Source organism: Coturnix japonica, chromosome 14, assembly GCF_054131305.1.
Source record: "Coturnix japonica strain WE chromosome 14, WE-NBRP24, whole genome shotgun sequence".
Classification (NCBI taxonomy): domain Eukaryota; kingdom Metazoa; phylum Chordata; class Aves; order Galliformes; family Phasianidae; genus Coturnix; species Coturnix japonica.
Window position 1 is genome coordinate 12758508 of NC_140676.1, and position 26980 is coordinate 12785487.

Consider the following 26980-nt stretch of genomic DNA (forward strand, 5'->3'; position numbering starts at 1 on the left):
GGCAGCCAGTCTTTCAGGGAAGTCTCAAAAAAGCTGAGCTGGGAGCAGGTGTTCAGCTTTACATTTACATTATTCAGCTGGCAGTAAATCTGACCTGCAAGAAATGGTGGGTTTTTTAATAATAATAATAAAAAAAAAAAAAAGTAGAATTTTACATTGTCATAAACTGTTGGCCTAACAAGGTTTAAAATTCCTGCAAGTCTGGCACGTTACGTGGTGCTTTTGAATAGCTAGTGCTAGACAAGCCTTGTTGCTTTCCTTAGAATATGATGCTGATGAGAAGCTGCTGCGGTTTTTGTTCAAAGCTGAGGAGGAGCAAGCTGAGGCAGAATCCTCTAATATACTTATTGTATGTCTTCCAAGAATATTGAATATAAACATCTGGTACTTTAGAAGCCATAGGCTGGTGAAAAAGCTTATCTGAATGTGAAATGCTGCTTGTTTATTTAAACAGGTTTCTATTAACAGTTCAAGATAAACATGCATGAAATGGAAGTGATCTGCCTGTTAATGATTTTTCAGTTACTTAATCTCTCCTGAAAATAGAAGCTCTCCTATTCCCCTGGTAACTGATACAGCTCATAATTGAGAGCTTTTATCTCAACAGTGAGCAGGGAAGTGGATGCCATATCCTTTCTGATGTGTTCCTTAGTAGAAAAGGGCTGGGAGGAGCTGAGTAGTGTATGGCTGCTGCAGCTTTTTGTGCTGAGTGCAACTTCTGGAGTTGCTTTGCTGTATTGCAGCTGATAGAAATAAGGTCAATGTGTATGATTTAAAAAGCAGTAAGTAGAGTTTTGGGTGAGCCCCTGTCAGCATTGCTTATGGTTGGATGAGATCCCCTAAAAGTTGTGGTTGTCTAACATCTTTTCCACTAGGGCGCAGAGTACTGTGCAGTTTGTATGTTCTTGGACATTTCTTCTGTCTTGTACAGATGGTAAAAAATATATTCCAAGTAATCTCATGTAGAGCTCATGTAGAGCACCAGTAGGATATTCTTTTATCAATTTCATGCTCTGTTACTGACCGTGTAGTAACCTTGAATTCACCATCACAAGCTGCTGTAGAGACAGGTAGTATCAGCAATCTCAGAAAGGCATTAGACACTTCCTCACAGCTGTCCATGAAAAATGAAGAGGCAAAGATGAGCTTTCTGATCTCTGTAATGCTGTGGCTGTTGGGTGTAGAGAACATGAGCCACAACGTGGGTGTTGGTCTGATCCACTGAAAGCTTGGAACTCAAAATAAGTTGTCACTGTCACTGGGAATGGACTTCTTGTTTTAAATGGTTTTGGTTTTTTTCATTAACCTTTGGTCAAGCGGTCTCATTTGGAACTGGATGTTGTAAAACCTCTTCACTGTTTTACATGTAATATTTCATCTAGTTAAGTCTCATGGTAATTGCAGGGTACCCTCTAGGAAGGACACTAGTTGGCCTGCCATAAATTTGGATGTTATGCTGGTAATACTTGTGTCCTCTGTGGGATATCGGTGTTAACTGATGATTGTTTAATATGCAGATCATGTCATGGTCCACTGAAGGCAAGTAACAGTGCTGTGTGTAACACAGCTTCATCTCTTGCCTGTCACTTCTGGGTTACTGAACTATTTAATACAGTACTTTTCTTCCCAGAACTGCTTGTGGTCTATCAGCAGAACCCAGCAGACACCATTTGGAAATCTTACAGTTTTGGGGTGAAAATATATACTAATTTAAGATCTAACTAATGGACAACAGAGTAGTATGCTATTGAAGATGTTTTCAGGTTAATAAATTAATCTGGCAGGTGTTGGGGGTGGCTGGGTTGGAAGTTGTTTTGCTTGTTAAGGGATGATTATCATTCTGAGCCCATTCAAATTAGGGTTGTATACAAAACCTAATTACTGGCTACTGTTAGCGAGTCTGAGTTTGGAAGCGTCTGCAAAACTTAAACTGGTTGGTGTTTTGCTTGTGCTGTAAAGTAAAATTTGTGGATTTGGGTAGAGGGAAAAAAAGAATGGAAAATAATAAAATTCTTCCTGGAATTGTCAGTAGGATTTTTGCATTTAACCAGCTCATTTAAAATGAATGAATCCATTAGTGGTAGCCCAGAGGCTAATTTAGTCACAACTAGAGTATAATTTGCTTGCTATGTCTTCTGATTCAGGAGGTGGCTGAGAGAGAAGCATCATATACCTGCAGGAGGGTAATTTTGTTTGCTGTATAACCATGGTTATTATGTTGAGAGTAGTTATAAAATAGAATGAAATCCACACTCTTAAATGTGGATAACTCCTTACTGCCATCAGTCTAGTCTCTTCTCTTTGAAGGGAGAATAGCTTCCAGTAGGATAGCATTAGCACAGTAACACTTGTTATACGGATTTAGCTGTCTCTTAAAGGGTCAAGCATTGAGGTGATACATTGATGAGTAAGGTATTAATATTTATCCTTAAAATAAGGTCAAGTTTGCTCAGTCCAGACTGAAAATGACTGGTTGGTGACTGTTATATTCATTAAAACAAATAGCGTGTTCCATCACGGTGGAATATGTAAAAACATCCTGTGTAGTGAACTGTGGGGTCAAAAGTAATACTTAGAAAGGTGTGCAGGTATCTTGTCATCTAGTACATTCTTGTTCTATTTCTCCCTTGGCTGTTGGTATGTCATGCAAATTATGCAGTGAATAAAAACAGGATTTATTGAAATGTCAGATTCTGTTGGTTTTATACACTACCAACATGAAAATGTTCTTTGAAGCTACTTTTATAAACCTAGCCTTAACAACTTAAGTTTTCTTTATAGGTGTGTATACTCAAAGGATATTCCTGTGGAGGAACCTTAGGTATGTTTATTGCTTCAGTGCAGCCATGGCTTTTCCAGGCATCTGCAAAGAGTTGCATGTGTGGTAAATATCTGCCACACCTGATTGCCTCAAAATTCTCTTGGGCAAATATTTTTAGAAACCATTTAGCAAAATCTCTGACAATCCATTTGTTTTATTGCAGTCATCTCACTGAAGAAGGTTTCCTTTACCTTCATGGGGTGATGCACATGAAATGCAAGTCTGCTAACAAGCTGCTCAGTTTGAAATCCTGGTTAGGCTTACCTTCAGAAGCCAACTCAACTTATGAAGTTACTTGACATCAATTAACAAAACAGCGTGGCTTTGCTAGGATTGGGGTCTGTGTATTTCAACCCAGCAACCTTGAGGTTTCACTACCTTTGGCAGAATTTGTACTTACATCTCTCAGACAAGTTATAGAACTATTTCCTAAGTGCTATAAGGCACAGGCAGTAGGAAGTGCAGAAGGCTGAAATACAGCTCCACTGGGGGGCGTTTATAGAAGCCTCACCTGTTTTCCTGAAGACCTGATTAGTAATTTTGGAGTTTCTAAAACTGTTCAGCCAATAACAATAACTGATGTTTTCTGACTAATTTGCAGTCAGTAAAATGACATCACAGCTAAAAATTTATTTTAAAAAGGAGTGAGTAAAATCAACTCTTAAACCACAATGGTGAGTATCTGAATTGCACAGATGCCAGCTGAGAGCTTTGCTTGGTTTTTACAAGAGGTTTGCGTCAGAGGTGAGGTAAAGGTATGCACTACAGTTACATGACATTCTATGCTTCCGGGAGGTGCTTTTACTTTCAGAAACAGTGAGATCAAACTTGAGTTCAAATCCTTGTGCTGTTCTTCACCTGTCATAATTTTAAGTAATTATTGAGTCTGAGGACATTCAGACTCCCAAATTTCTTTCCCAAAATTCTTTCAGATGTACTTAAGAGAAGTGTGTATTTGGAAGCCCAGAGCAGTTGCCTGGCTGGTTTTATCTGAGAAGTCGCTAGAACTGATCTTTGTTAGGAAGCTGTTGTGTATTTGCCTGTCATTTGTAAGATGTCACACTTCCAACATTTACTTACCTCTGAATATATTGAAGACTGAGTGCAGCTTTTTGACACATAAAACGGCTCCTCTATTTTTTCAGTTTTAGGATGTGACTATTTTGTAGATGCTGCATTAGTAATATCAGTTTTCCCATAGTTGTCATGTGAGTTCTGAGAACTGATTTTGTCACATACTGCTTCTGATCACGACATTTTGGTCAATACCAGTTTTTGGAAGCATGATCTCTTTTATCTACAGGTACCATCTCTCTGGGGTGAGTACAGCCAGTAACAAAAGAAGACTGCTGGAAAATCTGAAATGCAGTTTCATGGGTTTTTTTTTCCAAAACCAAGAAATCTTGTAGAGCCCTGCCCATCACCCCAGATCTTTGTTTGTCTCTCCTGTTTCAGTTATGAGGACGTAGCTCAGTGGTTGCAGAGCTCTTGTGGATATTAGTTACAGCAGTACATCCTTCTACTAGTCCAGGAAGCTGTTGCTTACTGCAAATGAATGAAGGAGCATATACCTTGTCATAGGGTAAAGCAGCTGAAATAGTGTGTACAGGACATACTTGGAAGAGGCCTAGTTCTTCAGGCAGTTTTCTTGAAGAGATTGGCAGTCTCAAAAGAGATCTGCCAGATTGGTAGACTTGCTATTTCTAAGTTACCTAGCTCATTTATTTAACGAATTCTGTTGTGCTCAGCAGTATTGCAATAGTGAACAAATCCATAGCCCAATTTAAGTATTCTAGGTAGCTCAAACTTGTCACTGCCAATATTGTAGCTATAGAGAGGCTTACATGTCTCATCATTAGGCTGGAACTTCAGCCACTCTTCCAGAAATGATTTCATATCAGAACTTTTCTCTGAGTTGATTTTGTGGGGGTTTTGGGGGTTGCTTTATTACCGCTAATAGTTCCATTTTAACTCTGTCTGGTGTAAGATTGTGAATGTCAGTGAAATTGTAGATTTAAAGATGCTTGCAAGACCACTATTTGTGATCTTCATTTTGTTTTGGAAACAGCGTATATTAGTTGGTGAATTGCTTTTTCCATATTCTACAGTCTGGCCTTGAGATTGGAATTCCTATGGACAAGGAAGAAATAAAGCTATTGAAGATAACAAACCACTCCTGCATTGCTAGTCTGGGAGTTTTTGGATTTACATTAAATGTCTGAATTTCAATGTGTTACAGCTAATAAAACTTACCAGAATTACTTGTAGTACACAGTAGAACATTAATTTATGTAATTGTATTATTTCCTCTCTCTGTATGTGTTCTGTCTTCTGTATTTTCACTTCAATATTTAAAATATAATTGCAGTCTCTGATAGTTAGGTCCTATATGACAGTTGCACTTGAAGTTTTGACATACTGTGTGAAATTGTACATCTTAAGTCTAGGAAAAAAAATGGTTTTGCATGACAGCTCATGAGATGAAGTCTGCAAACTTTCTTCTTATTTCCTCATCAGGAAGTATTGATGAAGATGTTGTGGTGATTGAAGCATCTTCCACACCCCAGGTCACTGCTAACGAAGAAATAAATGTTACCTCAACAGATAGTGAAGTGGAGATTGTTACCGTTGGTGAGAGCTACAGGTGGGACTTGCCTCTCTTGATATTAACATAGTTATGCTGAACTCGGTGTTTGTCACAAGGGTGAGCCTATGTCATTAAAAGTCCATAAGGTGGTGTTGCAGAAATTCTCATCAGCTCTTGTCCAGTTTGCAAAACACACAAAAACCCACAGGTTTACCAAAGTTTGACAGTAAAGCTGGTAGGAGCTTGGTGAGGTAGCTGTGACTGAGAATTGGAGTTCTGGAGAAGTTAAGCTCTGTAGTGACATCACAGACTAACTGGCTTAGGAGAGCATTCTGCTTCTATGAAGCCACTGTTGCATATGCTTTCATGTTTTTCCATACCCCTCTGGATGTTTTGTTCCATATTTGTCAGCTTCTATAGAATTTAATGGAGGAGTTCTTTGGAGCAGATTTGAAACTGGTAGTGTACATGGGACTGTTGGGGATGCCTGCTAATTAAATACACTGGTTTATTTGTGAACATGAAGCAAAATTGTAGAATATGAAGAATGGTTACCCATTTTTGACAAATGACAAGGGAATAATAGGCAGTAAAATACAAAGCCCTTCCTTGTATTTTTCATCAGAGTAACGTTAAGTTTAAAAAACAGGTGGGTTTTCCTGCAAAAATCACTTCTGTTGGAATAAATTGCATTTCTAACAATCAAACTTCATGGTTAAATGGGGTGTGTGTATAATGTGAATTCATGAAAATATGAATAACTGGAATGAATGGTATTTTTTTGAACTCTCGAGAGAAAGGATGCTATATGTTTTGTTGCTTTACTTCTGTATCAGAGAAGAAATAGAGAGAAGTGGGAGAAATCAACATTGTAAAAATGCATTTCTTCAGCAATACTTCTTTGTATTTCTTCTTTAAGGAAGGTGTAAAGCGACTCTTCAGTAAGAAAGAAAAAGCTGCAGAATGAGCAGGTGCAGCATCAGGAAATTGTTAGAAACATGTTTCTAGAAATAACCTCTCCACATGAGTGTCTGTTGAGAAAAATCATTAAAACTTGTGAAATGTGTATGCTTGGAAGAACCCGAGTTAAGCGAATTTAATTTGTTGACACCTTATAGCTCTGTGAAGCTTTGTAGGGTTAAAAATGAGGGCATATTAAACTAATTGTGCTTATAGAACATCAGTTCGAACCTTATCACAGATGTATAAAACATATCTGGAAACTCAGCTTTTCCCTTTCCACCATTAATAAGTTATTTTTCTTTGAGAGCTATAAGAAACCTTGGAAAATTACTTCTTTCTTCCCTTGCCTTTTGTAACAGTACCACCAAAACAAGAGCAGCATCCCTCCTCTCAGTTTTATTGATGTGTTGGTGTCAATTTCAACAAGGAGGACGCCAAACCAATGGTGAATTTAAATTTTAGTCTGCTCAGATTGGTAGACCTTGTAACATACAGACTTCTCAAAGGAACTGTTATTGTTACTATTTAAAGATCATAATGGAATGGTCAGATAAAGTTTGAGCCTGTTAAGAAACTCTTTACCTCAGGCTTCTGGACTTCACTGTAAAAACGTTCAGCTGAAGGCTTCTTGAGAAGATTAAAGTAATTGTTTTGTGTTGAAGAATGTTGTGATTCTATGTGATTTTTAAAAAAAAAAAAAAAAAGTACAGTAACAGAAGAAAATCAGGGAGGTTTTCTATAGTAAAGAAGAGTCTTCAGTTCAAATCTTGGTCCCAGAATGTCTGGAAATGTTTCTTTTATGCTATGAACGTAAAGGAGTTCTTATGCAGATTTTTTTTCGTGGTTCAAGCATATCTGTTTTGCCAAACCACAATGTAAAGACCAAAGGCAGCTGTTGGAAGCCGTAATAGTAGTTCAGTATAAAACTGTAAATGCAGTAAGCAAACTGAACATTATGGTTACTATTTAAAAAACTCACAATAATATGCAGAGCAAAATAAATGGTTTCCCTTGTTCTCTCTTTTTTTTTTTTCCTTTTTTTTTTCCTTTTTTTTTTTCCCTTTTTTTCCCTTTTTTTCCCTTTTTTTCCCTTTTTTTCCCTTTTTTTTCCCTTTTTTTTTCCTTTTTTTTTTTTTTTTTTCTTTATAGGTGAGAAAATTTTCTGTATTTTAGAGAAGGTAAAAGTACATTCTTGGGTGAAAATCATCCTCTTCTGATGCTCTGTAGTGCTACCGGCTCTTTTCTGTGAAAACTAAGGCTAAGCTTTATACGTGCCTGTTATTTGCATTGAATAATCTAGAACTAAAACTTTTTCAACCAATAAGTTGAGTAGCAGTGTGTATGCTTTTAACAGAAGAACTTACAGAATGCAAACTAATGTAAAAGATTAGATTTGGAAAAGTGTATGTCATTTCTGGAGTAAATTATAAAGTACTTAAAGGCACCTGGGAGGCAAATTTCATTCTGGAATGTCAGAATGTTCCTCTGAATGCAAACCTTGAGAAAATGTGCTTGCATGCAATTGAAACATAAGCCAGTTGAGACTAGCAAGCATAGTTCTTGCACTACTGGAAAATGCCTTGCTTGAGAAAATGGCTTGCTAGAGAAGTGAAAGGAATACAGGCAGAATAGAAATGTTGACTGAACTCCATGGTGATTTGTGCAGTGGGTTTTGTTTGTTTTTGTTTTAGTCATTCCCTTTTCTTCACTGCTGAGTTACTGAAGTTTGAGTATGTTGTTTTTCCAAATTGGAAAATGGAGCTATTTGGTGTGTATAGGAGAGTCGGTGGTAAATATCCTGCAGTGAAATATCACTTTCCTAATTAAAGATAGTAATCTCTTAGCTTAAACTTCAAAGCATCATTGATTTGAGCATTCGGATTGGTATGACTAAATTAAGTAGAATGTCTGCAGGAAAAAAAAATCACCCATTTCCTTAGGAATGGTACAGGTGTAGGATTTCCTTTTCTCAGGCTGCATTTCACTTGAGCTTTGTTAAATGTTACACAAAGCTGTGTTTATTCTTAGAGGGTACAAGGGAAGTAATATTCACAAGATAAATGTCCAAAGTAATCTCTGGACCTTAAAAGTTCAGAAATGATCCTCTGAAAACACTGCCACAAATTAATACTCAGAAGGACTTAATTCTTACAGGATTTTATCATCTTTGCTCTTCTATCACCATTCATAGATCTGCTGTTTCAGACTGCATAGGGGTAGTGTAGAATTCAGAGTGTCTTAGACTTCTCTAACAAAGTAGTAACATTAGTTATAGCTACTGCATGACTGATGCTGTAGGGTTTCACAGTTTGTTTTTTTTGTTAATAAAATGCCAGTACTTAGTTCATAGGATTACATGTTAGACACTTTCCATTAAGTTATCTGGTAAAGTCTAAAATAGTGCTTCTAAATACCCTGCCATGCCACATTCACTAGACTTGTATTTCAGCATAACCAAAATGCTTTTTTGTTATTAAAAAAGGGGGAAAAAATGAAATAGCTTCTGAAACATTGAGGAGAAAAAATAGTAAATGTAAGGTTTGAGTCAGTACTTAAGGCAATGTGTTTTTAAGGTCTCGTTCAACTCTTGGACATTCAAGATCCCAGTGGGGACAAAGCTCTAGTACTCATGCTGCACGGCCTCAAGAACAGCGGAACCGCAGCAGGATTTCCACAGTCATACAGCCACTGAGACAGAACGCTGCAGAGGTAGTGGACCTTACAGTGGATGAAGATGGTAAGTCACATTGGTCTCTGAAGTCTCTTCCTTTTTTAGGAGCAAGATGATCAGTGGAGCATTAACACTTTAACTCCCAGTGCACTACGTGATGTTATGACGTGGGATATCGGTAACCAAAAGTTATAAAACCATGACAAAGGGAATAGGATAGAATTCTATTAACCCTGTTGTACCATTTAGTGGAAAAACTTTGTGTAATAGTAGTCCATAAAGAACTGAGCTAGTAAAGCACGCTCTATGCTTCTGAAATTGTAATGTTCTGTGGTTTCCTACCATTAAAATCCACTAAGTTTGGCATTCAAGTTTAGTGATGATGATAATTGTCAGAGCAATTTCCAGGCATTATCAAAAGCTGTGGAAGAAGTCTGAATCTGATGTGGTGGTGGTGGTGGTTGTTTAGAAGGGAGTATGTATTAACTTTTAAAAGGAACTTTCATTTGTGACAGTTCCCTCTCTGAGTGTGTCAGAAGCCAGTGTCTTGCAACACGTATTTTTACTAGAAAAAAAGTGATCATCTTACTTTCTATGTCTTCTATTCTTAGGCATGTCATTACTCTGTCAGTAATAAGAAATTTCAAATATAGTCAAAAGCAGATTTTTTGAAACTGAATTTGAATTGCGCCTCAAAATATCTTTTAAAAAAAATGTAGCCTGTGCACAGACGTGTGGTTGAGAGCAGCATTTATCAAGTAGTGTATTTTCCCTCATCCTGTAAAATGTATTGACTGCTTAATGTGTATTGAGACTAGAAAAAAAGTTTATCTTGCTGGTGCCTGTAATTCAGTGTGTCAAGAATGGCTGAAGCTTATAAGGCAGTTCAGTTAGTTTAGATGTTTTACAACCTTGCTTAGTTATCCAAAAGCTTTCCTGTGCTTTGTAGGCATTGGAAGGTGGTAAGGAGTCATAGAATAACGTAATCATAGAGTAGTTTGCCTGTTATTTATGAAAGACTTCAGGAAATATGTGAGCATATGTGCACACACAAGTTAAACAATTAACTTTTTGATTTTATACTCATTTTTATATTCTGACTTTCTCAGCACCTGGCAAGACTAGCATGTATTGTATGAATTTTAAACCTACAGATATCAATTTAAAAAAATCTTAACAACTTTGAAAGTTTACAGAACATGAAAACTTTTCTTTTTCCTGCCAGAGCCAACAGTTGTGCCAACCACGTCAGCTAGAGTGGAGCCGCAGGTCGTGAGTTCTGCTTCCAGTAACAGTTCTAGTACGTCTACCTCAGAGCAGGCCTCTGATGCAGCTCCAAACATCTCCACCAGCCAGCCCTCTGCAGCACCAGAGACAACTTCTAGTCTTCCCAATAGCAGCACTGCTGGTACTTCAGCTGGAGGTACAGAATAAGAGAGCTTTCTAAACTGGTTTGTTACCTGCCGGGTACAAGGGCAGTAGAGGAGGCTAAACAGATAGTGGTGAAAAGTTAAGAGTGACTGTGAAAAGCGGAGAGGAAAAGAATCTGGAAAAGATGACTGATTTCATAGAAACACAGGATGTCAGCAGTTAGAAGGTACCTTGAAAGATCACCTAGTCCTGTCCTCCTACTGGAGCAGGAACACCTAGATTGGGTCCAGGAATGCGTCCAGGCAGGTTTTGAATGTCTCCAGAGAAGGAGACCCCACAACCTCTCTGGGCACCCCATTCCAGTGTTACATTAATCTCACCATGAAGATATTTTTTCTCACATTTATGTGGAACCTTTTATATTCCAGTCTGCACACATTGCCCCCTTGTCCTGTCATTGGATGTCACTGAGAAGAGCCTGGCTCCATCCTTCTGACACACATGCTTTACAAATTTATAAACAGTAATGAGTTCACCCCTCAGTCTCCTCCAGGCTACTCCCTTAATCCTCTTTGTGGGTTCTGGACTCTCTCAAGCAGTTCCTTCTTCTTGAACTGAGGGACCTAGAATGGGACACAGTATTCCAGATGTGGTCTAACCAAGGCAGTGTAGAGGTTGAGGAGAACCTTCTAGACCTACTGACTGCAGCCCTTCTAATGCACCACAGGATGCTATTGGCCTTCTTGGCCACAGGGGTGCAGTGCTGGCTTGTGGTCATCCTGCTCTCCACCAGGACCCCCCAGGTCACTTTCCTTTACCCTGCTCCTCCGACAGGTCATTCCCCAACCTATGCTGGCACCTGGGGTTGTTCTTGACCAGATGCAAGACTCTATGCTTGCCCTTGTTTATATTTCATTAAATTTCTTCCCACCCGACTCTCCAGCCTGTCTAGGTCTTGCTGGATGGTGGCACAGCCTTCTGGCATGTCAGCCTCTCCTCCCAGTTTTGTGTCATCAGCAAACTTGCTGACAGTGCACTCTATTCCCTCATCCAAGTCGTTGATGAATAAATTGAACAGTACTGGTCCCAGTACCAACCCTAGAGGGACTCCACTAGATACATGCCACCAACTGGACTCTGTCCCATTGACCACAATTCTCTGGCTTCTTTCCTTCAGCCAGCTCACAATCCCCATCTCCGCCCTATTGTCCAGACTACACTTCCTCAGTTTATCTGCAAGGATGCTGTGAAAGACGCTGTCAAATGCTTTACTAAAATCAAGGTAGACCACACTCACTGCTTTACTCACCATCTATCCACCTGGTTATGTCTCCATAAAAGGCTATCAGGTTGGTTAAGCTTGACTTCCCCTTAGTGAAGCCACGTTAACTGCCCCTAATGACCCTCTTCTCTTACCCTTGATATGCCTAGAGACAGCACCAAGGATAAGTTGTTCCATCACCTTTCCAGGGAAGGAGGTGATGCTGACTGGTCAATGGTTACTTGGGTCCTCCTTCTCGCCCTTTCTGAATACTGGAGTGACATTTGCTTTCTTCTTGTCCTTACAACTTAACAAAGACAACAGAGAGTGGCCTAGCAATGAATTCCACCTCAGCACTCGCAGGTGCATCCCATCAGGACTCATGGATTTATGGATGTTTGGATTGCTTAATTGATCCTTAACCTCAGTCCTCATTAACTGAAATTCTTCCTTGATCCTGACTTCCTATGTGGCCTCAGGGGTACGGGGCTCCAGTAGTACAGACAGAGACAAAGAAGGCATTTAGTAACTTGCCTTCTCTGTATTTTCTGTCACCAGGGCACCCACTTCATTCATCAGTGGGTCTATATTGCCTCTAGTGTTAGTTTTATCTGCAAGGTATTTAAAGAACCTCTTTCTGTTATCCTTGACCCCTCTTGCAAGGTTTAATTCGAAGGAGGCTTTACCTTTCCTAGTTGACTCCTTACATCCTCTGACAGCAGTATCCTAGTCTTCCCAAGAGACCAGCCCCTCCTTCCGTGATCTGTAGACTCTCCTTTTCCACTTGAGTTTTCCAAGCAGTTCCCTGTTAACCATGCAGGTCTCTTGACTCCCTTTCTTGACAAAGATAGATAAGGGATTCAGGAGCATACTGCATCTCATTGAGATGGCTCAGTTATATCTGAACAACAGTCCTGTTTCTGAGGAGACAGAATATAATTCACTGGGAATGGAATCTTCCATTACAGTGTGTTGTGGAGCTTTTTAAAATGTGCATTGCGAGGAAGCGAAGGATGCATTTAGAATCCTTGAACCCATAGATGAAAGCATGTCTGTATAAATCTGTATAGACAATGACATATAAAAGAGTTGATTGTACGGGTGGCACTAAAAACATTACTGAGACATGACTACTCTTCCCTCCAAGTCAGATGATGTACAAAAAAATCTTAGCTGATCATATTTACACAGGAATTTGATAATACTGGATCAAAATAGATCCGTTCATACTAGCCACAGACATGATCTTACTTCCTTTCCCCACCAGTAATGCATCTTAAATTATTGGAATAATGAGATAAGTGCCATTTTACTTCCTCTAGTCATTCCCATGAATATGTCCACCTGAAATATTCATTTTTGGTTCATTTGGCAAGCATAGTACAATCTTCTTTTTTTTCCTCTTTATTCCAGTTTGTTTTGTTTTAATCTAGATCTATTTTCCAATTAGTTAATTATTTAATACCAAAGATTTTTCAGACATTGTTTTTTGCTGATGAGCTTTACTAACTTCTTCAATCTTGGCTTTAATTTCAAGATGATACAAGAAGAACTGCATCTAATACAACACTGGAAACCGGCCCTCCAGCCATGCCAAGGTTACCGTCGTGCTGCCCTCAGCATTCTCCATGTGGAGGATCTTCACAGAATCATCATGCGTTGGGGCATCCACATACAAGCTGCTTTCAGCAGCACGGCCACCACTTTCAACACCACCACCATCACCACCACAACCCTCACCCAGCAGTTCCCTTGTCTCCTTCATTCAGTGACTCCAGCTGCCCTGTTGAACGGCCTCCTCCAGTGCCTGCACCTTGTGGAGCGAGCAGCAGTTCTGGCACCAGTTACCATGACCAGGCATGTTTCATTTTTATGACTCTTTCTCTGTAAATCTAAGTTATTATTTAAGTATGAAAAACTAGAATAGGATGCTGAATTGTGGGTTATTTTCATGTTCTATAGTAGATATTTTAGGAGGGAACTAAAAGGAAAAATTGAGTTATACTGTATGGGCACAAAAGGAAATGTAACAACAAGCCATAACCCAATAAGTGATCATTGACAACTGATGTTCTCCTGATGACTGTAAGATGATATTATTTTATTTTACTATTTAAGCAGAGCAACCATAAATACTTTGCATTATACTGTACAGATTGTAGTAGTTCTGTAAGAAGATGTGCTACTTTAGAACTGAATGTTTCTTCCCTTAATATTCTGTTCATGAAAGGAAAAAATTCTCTTCCAAAATCATTTTATTTTTAAGATTTTAACTAAAATCACAGCTCTAAAACAGAATGGTTGCAAATCCTAAGAACAATACTGTGGAAATATAATTTACAACATGTGGAACTATCAGTCTGTTCTATCTTGCTGCATTAGGCACAACTAAAAATGCTAAAGCTTGTTGTTTGCCTGGAAATATTTTAATGCACAGTAGCTCTCACATATGTGACAATTCATCTATCATAGTATTTTTTGGTTCAGTCTGGTTTTCAAGTTCAATAATTTAGAAATAAGAAATGCTAACCATATCTAAAGAATGTTCCGGAATCAAGTCTTCAGACTTAAAAAGCTGGATTCCAATTGCTTGAGATCATATTTACTCCTATTTTTAGCAAGTTATATTTGAGGATAATTTTGTTTTCAGTGGCTGAAGAATTGCTTGAAAAAAAAAAAAGATAATTTGTTTATGCAGCAGGCATTGCCAGTAGACTTAAGCAGCAGTGGTATAAGAAGTCATGGAAGTGGTGCTTTTCATGGAACATCTGCTTTTGACCCCTGCTGTCCTGGTTCTTCATCTCGAACTGCAATCTATGGGCATCAGACTGGTGCTGGCCCAAGCCAATCACTAACAATAGATGGATATGGATCAAGTATGGTTGCACAGCCACAGCCCCAACCTCCTCCTCAGGCATCGCTTTCTTCCTGTCGCCATTATATGCATTCTCCTTGTAAGTACTGGCTTTATGGGGGGAAGAGGAAAAATAACCTTCCCTGACAGCATAATAAAAGTTTTATTACCTTCTTGCTTTGATCTTAAAACTGAGTTAATCTTATGTAGAGGAATTAAACAGAATCTATGGAAAGTTTAAATATTTTCTTGTGGAAGTAAGTTTTTGAGTGGCAGGTCTTGTTAATGTTCAGACTTCAAAAAAATTATTTCCTATGAAAATAATAATTTGTATTTTAGTAATGTTTTTTTGTTTACTTCCCCAGTTGTCAGAGTTGTGCTTGAGCAGACTCAATCAACTCTTATCTGATATCTTTTGTTTTATTGTGTTTACAGAATATTGGGTTGAGGGGAAAAAGCAGAATATTTAAAGTAAAATTTCTTACCACGCATCACCTTTTAAGCATTTATCACAGGTAGATTTTTTTTTTGGCCAACATTAACAAGTAAAGTAGTAGTATTTGAAAGCGTGGATTTTATAGGAAATATCACTGAAATTGCATATTCCCATGCTGCTGTTGTTTATGTTGGCATATTAATGTTGAAGCACTTGTGTGAAGATACTGTTTACAAATTCAGCCCAGAAGCTGCTTTTGACAGGATTAAAAGTTGCTGATTTTTTCATTGCAGATGCTTCTTTGACCAGACCTCTTCACCATCAAGCTTCTGCATGTCCCCATTCTCATGGAAATCCTCCTCCTCAGCCACAACCTCCACCTCAAGTAGATTATGTTATCCCTCATCCAGTGCATCCCTTCCATCCTTCAATCTCCTCTCATGCATCTTCTCATCCTGTTCCACCTCCACCACCAACTCATCCTTTAGCCAATGCAGCTGCTCCGATTCCCCAGCATCTTCCGGCAGCGCACCAGGCTATATCCCATCACATCCCTGCAACAGCTCCTCCAGCACAGAGGCTTCATGCTCATGAAGTGATCCAGAGGATGGAGGTCCAGAGAAGAAGAATGATGCAACACCCAACGTATGTCACAAATGTACTCAGAACAATAACTAAACATATAATTCGTTTCTCTCAGGTTTGTAAAATACTGCATGTGAATCTCAAATTGTAATTGCATGGCTAGGAACTGTTAGTGTTAAACCATGGTAAGAAGAGCCTTTAAGTACCATTGTGGTTGAGTGAGCATTAAGACTGAACTTGTTCCATTACTTCTCTCAGTAACGTCTGCAGGTGAGGAAAGAAGCCCAATGAATGCGACACAGAAGAGAAGCAAAGCTTATGTTTCTCTTGTCCATTAGTTATCCTCCAGATAGCTAGCTGGAATTCCTTTTTATAGCTGAACAGCCTAGGAAGTACATCATAAGCTCCTTCCAAGTATATTCCTTGGAATTCTCTTTTGCCATTTTGATACTTTTAAAATCCTTTTTACATTTAACTAATGCTTTAAAATAAAATTAACTTATAAGTGATAGTTTACCATGTTTAATAAAGATTTAATTTTAAATACCTACATATACCTTTACTGCACCTTCACATCTTTAGAAGAAAAGAAAGAGACTGAATAATGCTTATGAAAATGTGACCAGTGTTGATTTGTAGTGATATTGTTTAGGAGATATTACTGTACAAACTAAATCTCTGATCTATCAACAGCAGTTGGGTCAGTACTGGCTGGTAATTCAATCACACTGTAACTGAAGTTATTTTAATCTTAGAGGTAACGTTTTTAGATAGCTAGGATTTCAAGAATGAGCTCTCTAGTTGTTACTTCTAACAGTAATAGTTCCACATTAGTTATCAGTGTTCATTTAGAAATTAATGCTGCAAAAAAAAGTTTCTAACTGCATCTTTTGAGGTAGTTTCCATATCATTACAAAACAAAAACCTGTTGGCAATAACTCAGACAGTGGCATAATAGATGTGTTTTTATTTTTCTAGAGAAAGTCAAATATTACCTTGCTTTCTCAGTCGGTGTTTCATAGTTCATTTCTAGAAATAGCTTACGAGATCGCCTTGTACTTAGTTTACCTTGTAATGATAATGGTTTGCAAGTAGGGAGCAGTTAGAGTCTTCATTGTTAGGTCTCAAATTTTGGGTAGAACAGCAGAATGAATGGATAGCAGCTTATGAAGGTGCATTGGCTGTGAATACCAGACAGCATTTCTATTTAAGATCTTTGGTAAAATATGTTGTTCCAAATTTTCCCCATACTTAGATGTTTAATAAATAAAGGGAGATGAGACTAGAAATAGGTTTTGCCTATAGTTCTGTTCTCTCATTTGTGTGTCCCATTTGCAGGAAACTAATACTTCTAACATAATTTATTCAAATTTGATAGATTTCTCCATGGAAGTGTCAGTTTACGGTGGTTAGAATAGTATGCCGTAAAATAACTTTTTATTTTTTTACTTTTCTAGCTCTGTAGATGTACCAAATGTTTAATTTACTCTGTCCAGTAGTTTAAGGTGGGACTGAATCAGAATGCGGTCCATTGCTCTTAATAGAATTCAGGTCTCTTGGCTGTTATGAAGACAGCTCTTATTTCTTGAGCTATGATAAGAATGCGTTTCAAGGGAGATGCCCTCTGATTAGTGTATCTATTCTTTTCCCCTAATGTTTTTTTGCTGTTACAGTTTTGTTAGAAACAGACTAAGATGCAGTTCTGTAGCATTGCCACAAGTGATTCTTAGTCTTGACATGGCCACCATGTGCATGTACGCTTGGATTACATTCCTATCCTGCAGTTTGAAATTAGGATTAAATGCTGTGCCTGTCTTTTGTAGTCATGTCTACCAGGTGAAGGCCAGATCACAGTGACGTGGTGCACCCAGTGTATTGGTGATACATCCCAGTGTATTGCCTTATATGAAACATTTGAGTTTTAAGTCAGCTTCTGTCTTTAGAAAGAAATTAAAATTAAAACAGTTTGAGGAATGTTCTGTGTATTTTATTTAGTTTCAGTTTATTCCAGTAATTCAGGCTGTAACATTGATTAAAATCTTACTGACTCACCACTAACTGATATGTTAAATTAACTGTTCTTGTTTTATGTTGTTTAGACGTGCTCATGAACGACCTCCTCCACATCCTCACAGAATGCATCCAAATTACGGTCATGGACATCACATTCATGTGCCTCAGACAATGTCTTCCCATCCTCGACAAGCTCCAGAGAGATCTGCCTGGTTAGTAATCAGATACAATTTCAGTTTCTGGGGACATAAGACAACAGACCTGCTGTTAAATGCTGGCTCTGACTTTAGAAAGTGCTGTATGCACCTGTAATTTAAAATTCATTAGACTTTGATATGGCTTTGAAATGTTGCTTACAGAACTCAATATGTTAAATGTTTCTAGGCTTTATATACATTGCTTTTTAAATGGAATTGAGTGTCACTGGTGGTAGACAGTTAATTTCAGTAATTGATTTTAAAATAAATAAGTAAAACGTTGCTGAATACAATTATTGTGTATCTGTTCACTGCAAAATAGGATTTGGATTTGAGTCACAAACTAATCTATTCCCTTTCACCTTTATCCAAGCTTAAAATTATATCATGCTCAGTATGAAAATTAGATTTAAGTTCTGCTATATATTATCTGGAAAAAAGTACTTTTGCATCATTAAAGAAGTGCATGAGTGATGACTTCTGTTGTCACAGCAAATGAACTGCAAAGAAGACTCCACACTGATACTGCTCAGCACCATAAATTTTTGTCTCTATTAATTTATCATATTGAGTCTTCATGTCTGATTTTAAACCTGATTTTAGTTAGTGGTAGGATTAAGAATATTTTTAGGAAATTTAAATATGTTTAAGAAAAAAAAACGTTACTTATCACAGCTACTGTAGCAGTGTTATAGTTCAATGCTGTCCAAAGTGAGGGAATTGTTTTGGAGGCAAGATGTACATCTACTGTAATGCCACTTTTGTTCACGTGATAGGGAACTGGGAATTGAAGCTGGTGTGACTGCAGCTACTTATCCTCCAGGACCCTTGCATCCTCACTTGGCCCACTACCATGCACCTCCTCGACTTCATCACTTGCAAATAGGGGCTCTTCCTCTAATGGTAAGGAGACGGCATGTGAAAAATCGTGATCATTGGTCATCATAATTATTTTGTCAGGAGAATTATTTTAAGAGTTACTGTATTTATTTAGATGTGTGTAAACAGATGTTAGTGGCTCAACTGAAGAAGAAAACAATCTGAAGTTTTTGCATTGTTCCTAAATATGGAGCTAGAAGAACAGGATCATGTCTAATAAGTGAAAATAGTTCAGGACACTAACACTTCTAACTTCAGCTCTTGTAAAATGAAACATTTGAACTAAATTGTCCCATGCATTACACTGCATTGACCCTCTGCATCTGATTTTTTAAAATTTTTTTGTGTTCTTTTAATGAGTTTTATGTTGTTAAAGGTACCAGCTTTCCACCCAGTGCATAAGAGTTGGCACTGGTGCTTTATTTCGTTTGAAGGTTCGTATATGCATCTTGAATTCTGTCTAGAGATTTGGTTGGTTTTGAATAATAATTGTGTTCATCAACCTTATTCCATATGATAAAGTAGTACAGTTTTGTTGCATGATGGATTACAAGCAAAATTAATAGTTAGGGCAAGCTAGACCCACATACCAATTGTGTGGCTTTGACAGAATATTAGTTTTGAAAGAATATAATGCAGGTTTATGTAAAATACTCTCAGAATTCTTTAATGAAAATTCATGAGGACAAAAACGTCCTCAGAAAAACTCAGTATGTTTAGTTTTTCCATGTGGTATTCTGTGTGGCTAACCTGTGTTATTTCACCTTCTCTAAACTAGATTACCTAATCAAAATTGTGGGCTCATCTATAGACAGATGCTAAACTTTTAATTTAAAATCAACTTGCAAGACTTGTCTATCCAGAACTTCTGTTAGAGGCCAGAACTGACATCTAGGTATATTTATAACCAGTACTTTGCTGTGCTTTTGTACACTGTTTTTACACTGCATACTTAATGCAGCTTAACCAACGTGATAATCCTCAAGTAATTCACTAATACCTGTAGAGTTTGTAATTCATTGATGCATAGCTTTTATACTTACTACAGACCTTCTAGAGAACTTCTAAAATTCATTATTTTAGTGTAGCCAGTAAAATTCCTATCATGTAACGTTTATCTCCTGTGCATCCCTGATACAGATTAGGGTTTTTCTGTGTTCTTCTGTTTTCAGTGTTTCTTTTTTCATGCAGCCAAAAAAATGTCTGTCCCTTTCATGTTTATTTCTTGCAGTGTTCTGTAACAGATAACAGCAATTGCTCTAGATTCGTGGTGGGAAAAGGCCCTTCTAGTAGTTCACTTAACTGCGATTGCTTTAGGAGGCAGCAAGTTAAACATATGCCTATTTAATCACACCTTTTGTCAGGGCTAAGTCAATTATTGTATGGATTTCCACCATTCCTATGAAACTTCTACAAATGGGAGAGTTCATCTCATCCTCATGTTAATGTGTTGAGAAGCTTTTGCTGTATTCTAACTTCTGTAAAGGTGTGCCCACATCTAAAATGTTAAACGAGTGGATCAGACGCCCCTGTTTATATTCTTGTTGGCGGCAGAATGGAAGAATGCTATGATAGATGGTATTTAGAAACATTTGCTGGATGTTTGATAAAATACTTCTGTGAGTTTTGCCAAATAGCTGCGTTTACTGAATCGTGTGTCAGATGTAGCTGCGTTTACTGAATCGTGTGTCAGATGAAGTAGGATTCTTCAACTCTACAAAAACTTGTGCATACATTTCATTAGGGATATCTAATTCTCCTAACTCCTTAATGAATCTTGAGCAAGCGGAATTGGAAGTCGCTTTTATTTTGAGGTTTTGTACAAGTTGTACTGACATGTTTTGTGGTATGTAGACATGAGTGAGCAGTATTTTGTTGAATGTTTGGGATGTGTTTGGAACTCTGCTGCGATCAGATGGAGTGTGGGGCTTTGAAGCTGGGTTCTGACTAATTTCAAACGTATTCAGATTAAACACTAGAAGAACATAAAGGCAGGCTAGAGCATTACTGGCAGTTGTATGTAGAATGAGTTCAAAGCATTACACATGCCTTCTGATGGTTCTGCCCCTCTATAGCAATAATGAAAGCCAAAGATTTCTTCAGTTAAGCATATGTGGAGATTTGTCAGCAAAAATGTTAACCAATTATGAAGCAAAAAACTGTTTTTCATGTATTATTAAAAAAAAAAAAAAGACAACCCACAACACTAATTGGATACCAACCAAAAGTGCCATATTGCTTTTAATAAAAAGCAACAGATTAGAATGCTGCTGTCACCGGGGTCTTTTCATTGTAACTTGGGGCAGGGAAGGACAGACTGAACTGTACTTAGAATTGCTCTGCTAGGACTGGCTCAGGTTAGGAGGAGTGCTTTCTTTCTTCTGTAAGTACAAACTGTACTGAGTAACTATTTATAAACCTTGTTAATTGTGTTCTTGGTGAAGGTGTCATCAGCTGTTGATGTCCTAGTCTTTATTAAAGAAAGTCCTTCCAAATAATTCATGCAGTAGCTGAACTGAAAAAAGTCATATGAGTTTAATCCACTTTCATTCCATCAATAGCGCATTGCCTTGAAGGCAGTATGCTTTTTTTTTTCCTAATAGTGTTTTGTCACTGAGAGGCTTGCTCTATCAAATAGAGTTATTGTGTTCTGTGTCTGTTGTAGTTTCCATGGAAATAAATAGGAGGCACTGCTGTCAGTGCGAAGTCCTTGTTTCTTTCCCCTTTCATTTTCACCTCTCACTGACTGCAGTCATACAGTATCACAGACTTACGATGTACCTGACTGTTCTACACACACGAAAAAACCAGAGTGAACTTGCTGTGAGTTACCAGAACAGTCAAGGCTGGAGCTTGATGTAGCTATTGTAGCTTAAGGTGAAACATAGATTTAAAATAGCTTTGAGTTTCTGCGACAAAATTAACTGTGTTTTTCTTATAAGAAGAATGGAACTTTCTATGACAGCTGCTACATTTTTTTCCCTAATATAAACCTGAATTAATCTTCTTCAGTTTTTTTATATGGGCTATTGAGGAGCATGCATTTTATGTTCCCCTTGGGCACAGTGTGTTAGGTCTCTAGCAGTGCAGCATGTATTAAATGTTCTTTTTCACCGTGTCTCTACAAAAACTGCAACTTCTGTGTTTTAATTCAGCTTATTAAAATAATAATAATCAACTTCATTTTATATGTTTCCAAGCAGCAAACTGGATAACTGTATTCTAAATGTAAGCCATTGAAAGAAAGGCTGAAAATATGCAAGATAAACAGTACAATAGAATGTGAAAATCTCTCCACTGATGGTGGGAGCTGAAAGGCAGAAGAATCCTGCAAATATGGGAGGAGTTGAAAGCAGGAGAGCAAGGAAGGCTATCTTTCGTTTAGGCTATTTCTGCTTCAGAATATTTGGGTTGTAAGTAGTTCAGACTTGACCTTGTATTTTCAAGTTAAGGCAATGTTATGTTGGTGGGAGGAAATATTGATAGCAAGTGCAAAACTAGAAACATAGGATACTTTTCTACAGGAAACAACAGTTTGCCAGAAACTTTTACTGAACTTTGCAGATTCAGAGCCTACTGCCTAAAACACATACTGTAATTTGACTGTATGCAGAAGCACGAATACAAGCACTTAGCACAGTCTGGTACTGGTTTTAAGTCTTTCATTCTTTATGAACTTAATAAAGTGCACTTCCATTTGTGCTTAACCTTCCTGAAGCTGTTTCAAGAGAGCAGAAATCTTCACTTTAGCATTTGAAGCCTGGTGGTAGCTGTTAAATGGGTAGCGAAGTCATAGTTATTAGAGTGAAAGTGTATTGTGTCCTACTCAGGTGTTTCTGTTAGTTCAGCTGTTTGTTACAGTATGTGCTCTGGAAATTCTTACTCAGTTTGGTGATGTTGAAATTAACATGAATAGCAGCAGAGCTCCCAGTTGGGAGACCTGAGTAGGTACATATCACTGCAGTTGGTAAGCTTTAACCTTTGAGGCCATTGGAGCTGTAACTTTTGTATGTGCTAGGGAAACCAAGGCCTTTGTACAGTATGTTTGGCTTTGTACAAAGTATTTCAGCCAGGATCTCTCACCCCACTGATTGAATCTCATGTATGAAGTTCTGCTTATTGTTATTAAGTGTTTCTGCTAAGAACCAGAAACAGAGTGATGGCAGAGGTAGCTTGAGACTGGCTCAGTTCCTGCCCCAGGCAGTTGATGGTTTGTTTACACAGTTCTGTAGTGTTAAAGAAGATTGTCATGTTGTGCTGCATCACTGTGATCTGAAACCCCTTGCACATTGCAGTGCCTATAATGATGCTGTATTGGTGTGTAAAATACTTTTTTCTTCTAACAATCTGTTTTCAAATCCTGGTACACATGAAAACAAGGAGTGAAAAGCAAACTCAAGACACAGATATGTTGGTTTCAGGATTTTCTTTCCTCGAAGTGAAGGAAGCTTATTTACAGTGTAGTAACAGATAGTTTAAACCTGCAAGTGGTACCCAGCAGGTTTGAGCCTAGTAAAACAAAGCAACAACAACAAAAAAAAGACAGCAGGAGTTGTAGTGTGGATGAGTGGAGTAGTTTTTAAGTGCTTTTTCCATAGACAGAAAACAAAGAAGGATTATGTGCTGAAATGGATAATAGATCATAAATCACTGCTAATCTGAGATTTCTTACAGTGTGGTTTTTACAATTGGTTGTGTTACTGCAGTCTCCCACATTTAAGAGAAAGTCTACAGCTTATATTGTCAAACAGTAAGACTTGTGTAACAGACAGTATGTTTGCAGGGAATGTTTAGGTACACAGATGAATATGGAGCTCTCATGATGTAAAGTTCTTTATTTGCAAAATCCCATCTGAACTGCTTCTTATGGTCCTTATATCAGTGCACTCTATGTACTTAAGGACGTTCTTATACATACATACATATTAAGGAAATTCTACTGATCATTTTGGTTTTTTTAACCTTTCTATTAAAAATTGCCTCTGGTATGTTTCTGATAAGAGGTCAGTACTGTTACTCATTTGTCACGTGAGGACAAAATGGAAGGAAGAAGCCTTGCTGTTTAGGTGCTCCTTCTTATTTCAAGTACCTTTCTGCTTTTCTCTATGAAAAGTACTAGTGTTTGAAGTGTCCATAGGGGTTATTGCTGGATGCCAGTATTTTGTTTGCTGCTTTTGTATCACTAAATATACAAAGAAAGTCAGCAGATGCTTGAATGAAGTGTATGTAGAAAAGCCTATGACTATAGATTATCAGATTAATATAGTTTTTTTCAGGTGTGACTTTTATCTGCCTATAAATTTGAAGTGTCTAAAAACGTTCGGTTGTCTAGGGTAAGGTAGGGAGACTGGCTGTTTTCCAGGAGGGAATGTTAGCCTTGTTTCTTCCGTGGTATCAACAACTTACATTAGAGTCTCTGTAGCAAGTATTTCTGATAACTTCATGCATAGTTTTTAGGGTGTCTGTTTACAAATACAGGTAGATATTTATGGTGCGTGTATACAAAGCAGGTAGAGATTTTCCAAGCTGGCAAGTGATAGCAAGAAATATATAAGGCAGGTATGGATCGTTTTACAGTAGAGGATCTGGTCTCATTTCTGTTTTGTTTCTGGTTTTATTCAGAGAGCTCAGAGTGATGCAATGTTATGCTGTCGGTTGAAATTAAATGCTCAAGCTGAGGAGTAAAATGAGTGATTCAATAAAAGCAAAAGGGTCTTAAATTTTGCAAAGTGAACAGTAAAATTCTGGAACTGTTCTGAATAGGTTTAACTTAACATGTGCTGTTTGAATAGGTACCAGACATGGCGGGCTACCCTCACATCCGTTACATTTCATCGGGATTGGATGGAACATCATTCAGAGGCCCTTTCAGGGGCAATTTTGAGGTTTGTAATAGAACAAAACTAGATATATGCCAAAATGTGTCATGATGGAAAGGGGGAGGGTGTATGGTAGTGCTAGTTCTATATGTAGATTTAAGAGAATAAAGAAATTACTCTTAATTTGAAGAGTGACCTCACTATCGTGGGCTAGGAACAGATGCCAAAAGCATCGTGAAAAATCAGTCAACAAGAGATGTCCTGGTCAGTGCAGGTTTAGGTGGTTATGAATTGACTGTACATCTTGGTCTCTTCACTGATCCTGCTAACTAAAGACTCGCACGTTATGTTGGTAAAAAGCACTGGTGTCTCTGAATAACTGTGCCAAAGTCCTCCTGGTGAGGGTGAAACTTTGCAACTTTGACAGTTCTGTCTTTTCTTTTTTTGTAGTGCAGGAGGTTAACCTGTTTTTTTGTTTGTTTGTTTTTGGTGTTTCTTTTCTGTTTTAAAAAGTATCAGATGCAGAGAGTTAATGAGCTAGTCCACTGAAAACATCTTCAGTGACATGTCATGCCTCTAGTAAACTCATTGCTGGAGAAAAAGAAATCAGTTACTGTATTTCAGCTTAAGCAACTTTTCTTCCCCCCATTTTAAGCTTTGATGACTGTTAGACTGGTGTGTTTTGGTTGTGTTTTCCTCACTTGACACACAAATACATGTAAACATACTCATGAATGTTCCTAGCAGACAAATTTGGATTTGGATGCTTTCACTATTATAAAGTGTTTCCCTGTTACTTAAAATACCAGGCAGTATTGGGTGGGGTTTTTGTTTTGTTTTTTATGGAAACCCATTGCTTTTCAAATATAACATACCCTTTTGTTTGTTTGTTTTTTTAATTTTTTGGCCTATATTTGAATAATCAGGACATGGAATTGTCAATCAATTCTGCAAATTAGTTAGAATAAAATTAATATCTATTCAAAGCATTAGAAATATCAGTTCTTACATTGTTTATTCCTTTAACTTTTTAGGAGCTGATTCACTTGGAGGAACGATTGGGCAACGTAAATCGTGGAGCGACACAGGGGACTATAGAAAGATGCACATATCCACATAAATACAAAAAGGTGAGCATTTCTCAAACTGTGGGCTGTGGTATTTTCTCTCAAGAAGGAGTTAACACGTATTTAGTTTAGATCTGCAGGAATGTCAACTTCAAACTGTGCTTGTTTCCTTTATCTTGCAGTTTCAGGGATTGTAAGCACAGTGTGCAGTGCTGCTTCTTTCAAGGGAATCAAAAATGCAATTCCAAATGGAGAGCTGCTGTAATGCATTAAATAATGTATTGGCATTGATACTGTGTTTCTAAAATACAAGCAGGTCAGAGCAGATAGCATATTGGGGTTTTCTTTTTGTTGTTTTTATGTTGGGCCTTGTACATGCGGAATTCACCTTAAAGTAAGGATGATGAGGAGTGTCGTGGCTTTCCATAAGTATGCTCTATCATGACATCATGCAAATGGACTGATGAAATTGGGGCAGCTGCTAAGGAAGAACTACAGTTCCCAAAATGCTCCAGTCCTTCCCACATTGTTGCTGGGAGGATGATGAAGTGATGTAGTGATGTGAGGACATCCCTTTTTCCTCTGTCCCACCAAACCTTACAGCACCATTAGGAGACACTTCCTTTCCTATCAGTTTGATGTATTACTCTTGATTCCTTTTATATTGCATTATATCACATTCTTTTTACCATTCCTTGTAAATGTTTCTCAGTCTCTTTCTTACTTCTCCACTGGCTTCCCATGGGGAAAGGGTGGGGTTGGGGACTAAGCTATGCTGTGCTGGGGGAAAAAAAAAGCCAACCTGCAACAGAAATAGGCACCAAAATGGGACACTTGATAGTGACTGAGATAACAGTTCTGCATTGCCATGAAGCTTAAGCTCACTGGTGGGGACACACATCTGGTGCTTGTATACAGTGTGGCACAATTTAAGGACTAAAAATTACACTTCAGAGGGTATTAATTATTTGACTTCCTCCACTGCCTTCCCAGGGAATCTGTTAATAGGATGAGAGATGTTTAAACAGGCTTTCAATTTGTCCTCCTCCCAGATTTTTCTTTTTCCCCTTGAAGTTTTCTGCATGCTTTTGGAATGCCCCAAATGGTATAATCATATTGTTACGTTTCCTGAATGTGCTTCTCATTATTTACATCGTGGGGATCAGCCCCAGAGTTGAATAATATTGAGTGGGAGGGGGTGTGGAGGAATTTGAGAGAAAACTTAGAGAAGTGGGCACCTCTGTTGTCATGGAGGTTCAGTCCCAAACACCTGCTTTACCCTGAGAGTCTAGTCAGTTATATATATAACAGTATAAGTTTTATATAAGAGAGGAATATTGCAGCTCTGATGGATCTAAGGAAGCACAAATTATTTTGGGGCCTGGCTTGCACATGCTGAGCCTTGTTCAGTACTGTTCAAGGGAAAGAGTATGTCTCCAAACATGCACTGTAGGCT

The 26980-nt window shown here is 38.0% G+C and overlaps 1 protein-coding gene across 12 annotated transcripts in view; it reads left to right on the top strand.

The window, feature by feature from the left end:
* RNF111 (ring finger protein 111) overlaps nucleotides 1-26980 on the top strand; it is a 46278-nt gene that overhangs the window by 15196 nt on the left and 4102 nt on the right. For 5 of the 12 annotated variants that reach the window (XM_085515657.1, XM_015872397.3, XM_015872401.3 and 2 more), the window contains exons 3-12: nucleotides 5339-5465; nucleotides 8945-9108; nucleotides 10268-10465; nucleotides 13212-13531; nucleotides 14373-14628; nucleotides 15258-15609; nucleotides 17649-17774; nucleotides 18536-18662; nucleotides 24431-24523; nucleotides 25492-25587. In XM_085515657.1, the coding sequence (XP_085371783.1) occupies nucleotides 5339-5465; nucleotides 8945-9108; nucleotides 10268-10465; nucleotides 13212-13531; nucleotides 14373-14628; nucleotides 15258-15609; nucleotides 17649-17774; nucleotides 18536-18662; nucleotides 24431-24523; nucleotides 25492-25587 (1859 nt within the window). The remainder of the gene's footprint in view (nucleotides 1-5338; nucleotides 5466-8944; nucleotides 9109-10267; nucleotides 10466-13211; nucleotides 13532-14372; nucleotides 14629-15257; nucleotides 15610-17648; nucleotides 17775-18535; nucleotides 18663-24430; nucleotides 24524-25491; nucleotides 25588-26980) is intronic. The other 7 variants (XM_085515658.1, XM_085515656.1, XM_085515660.1 and 4 more) reach the window with 3 other exon arrangements.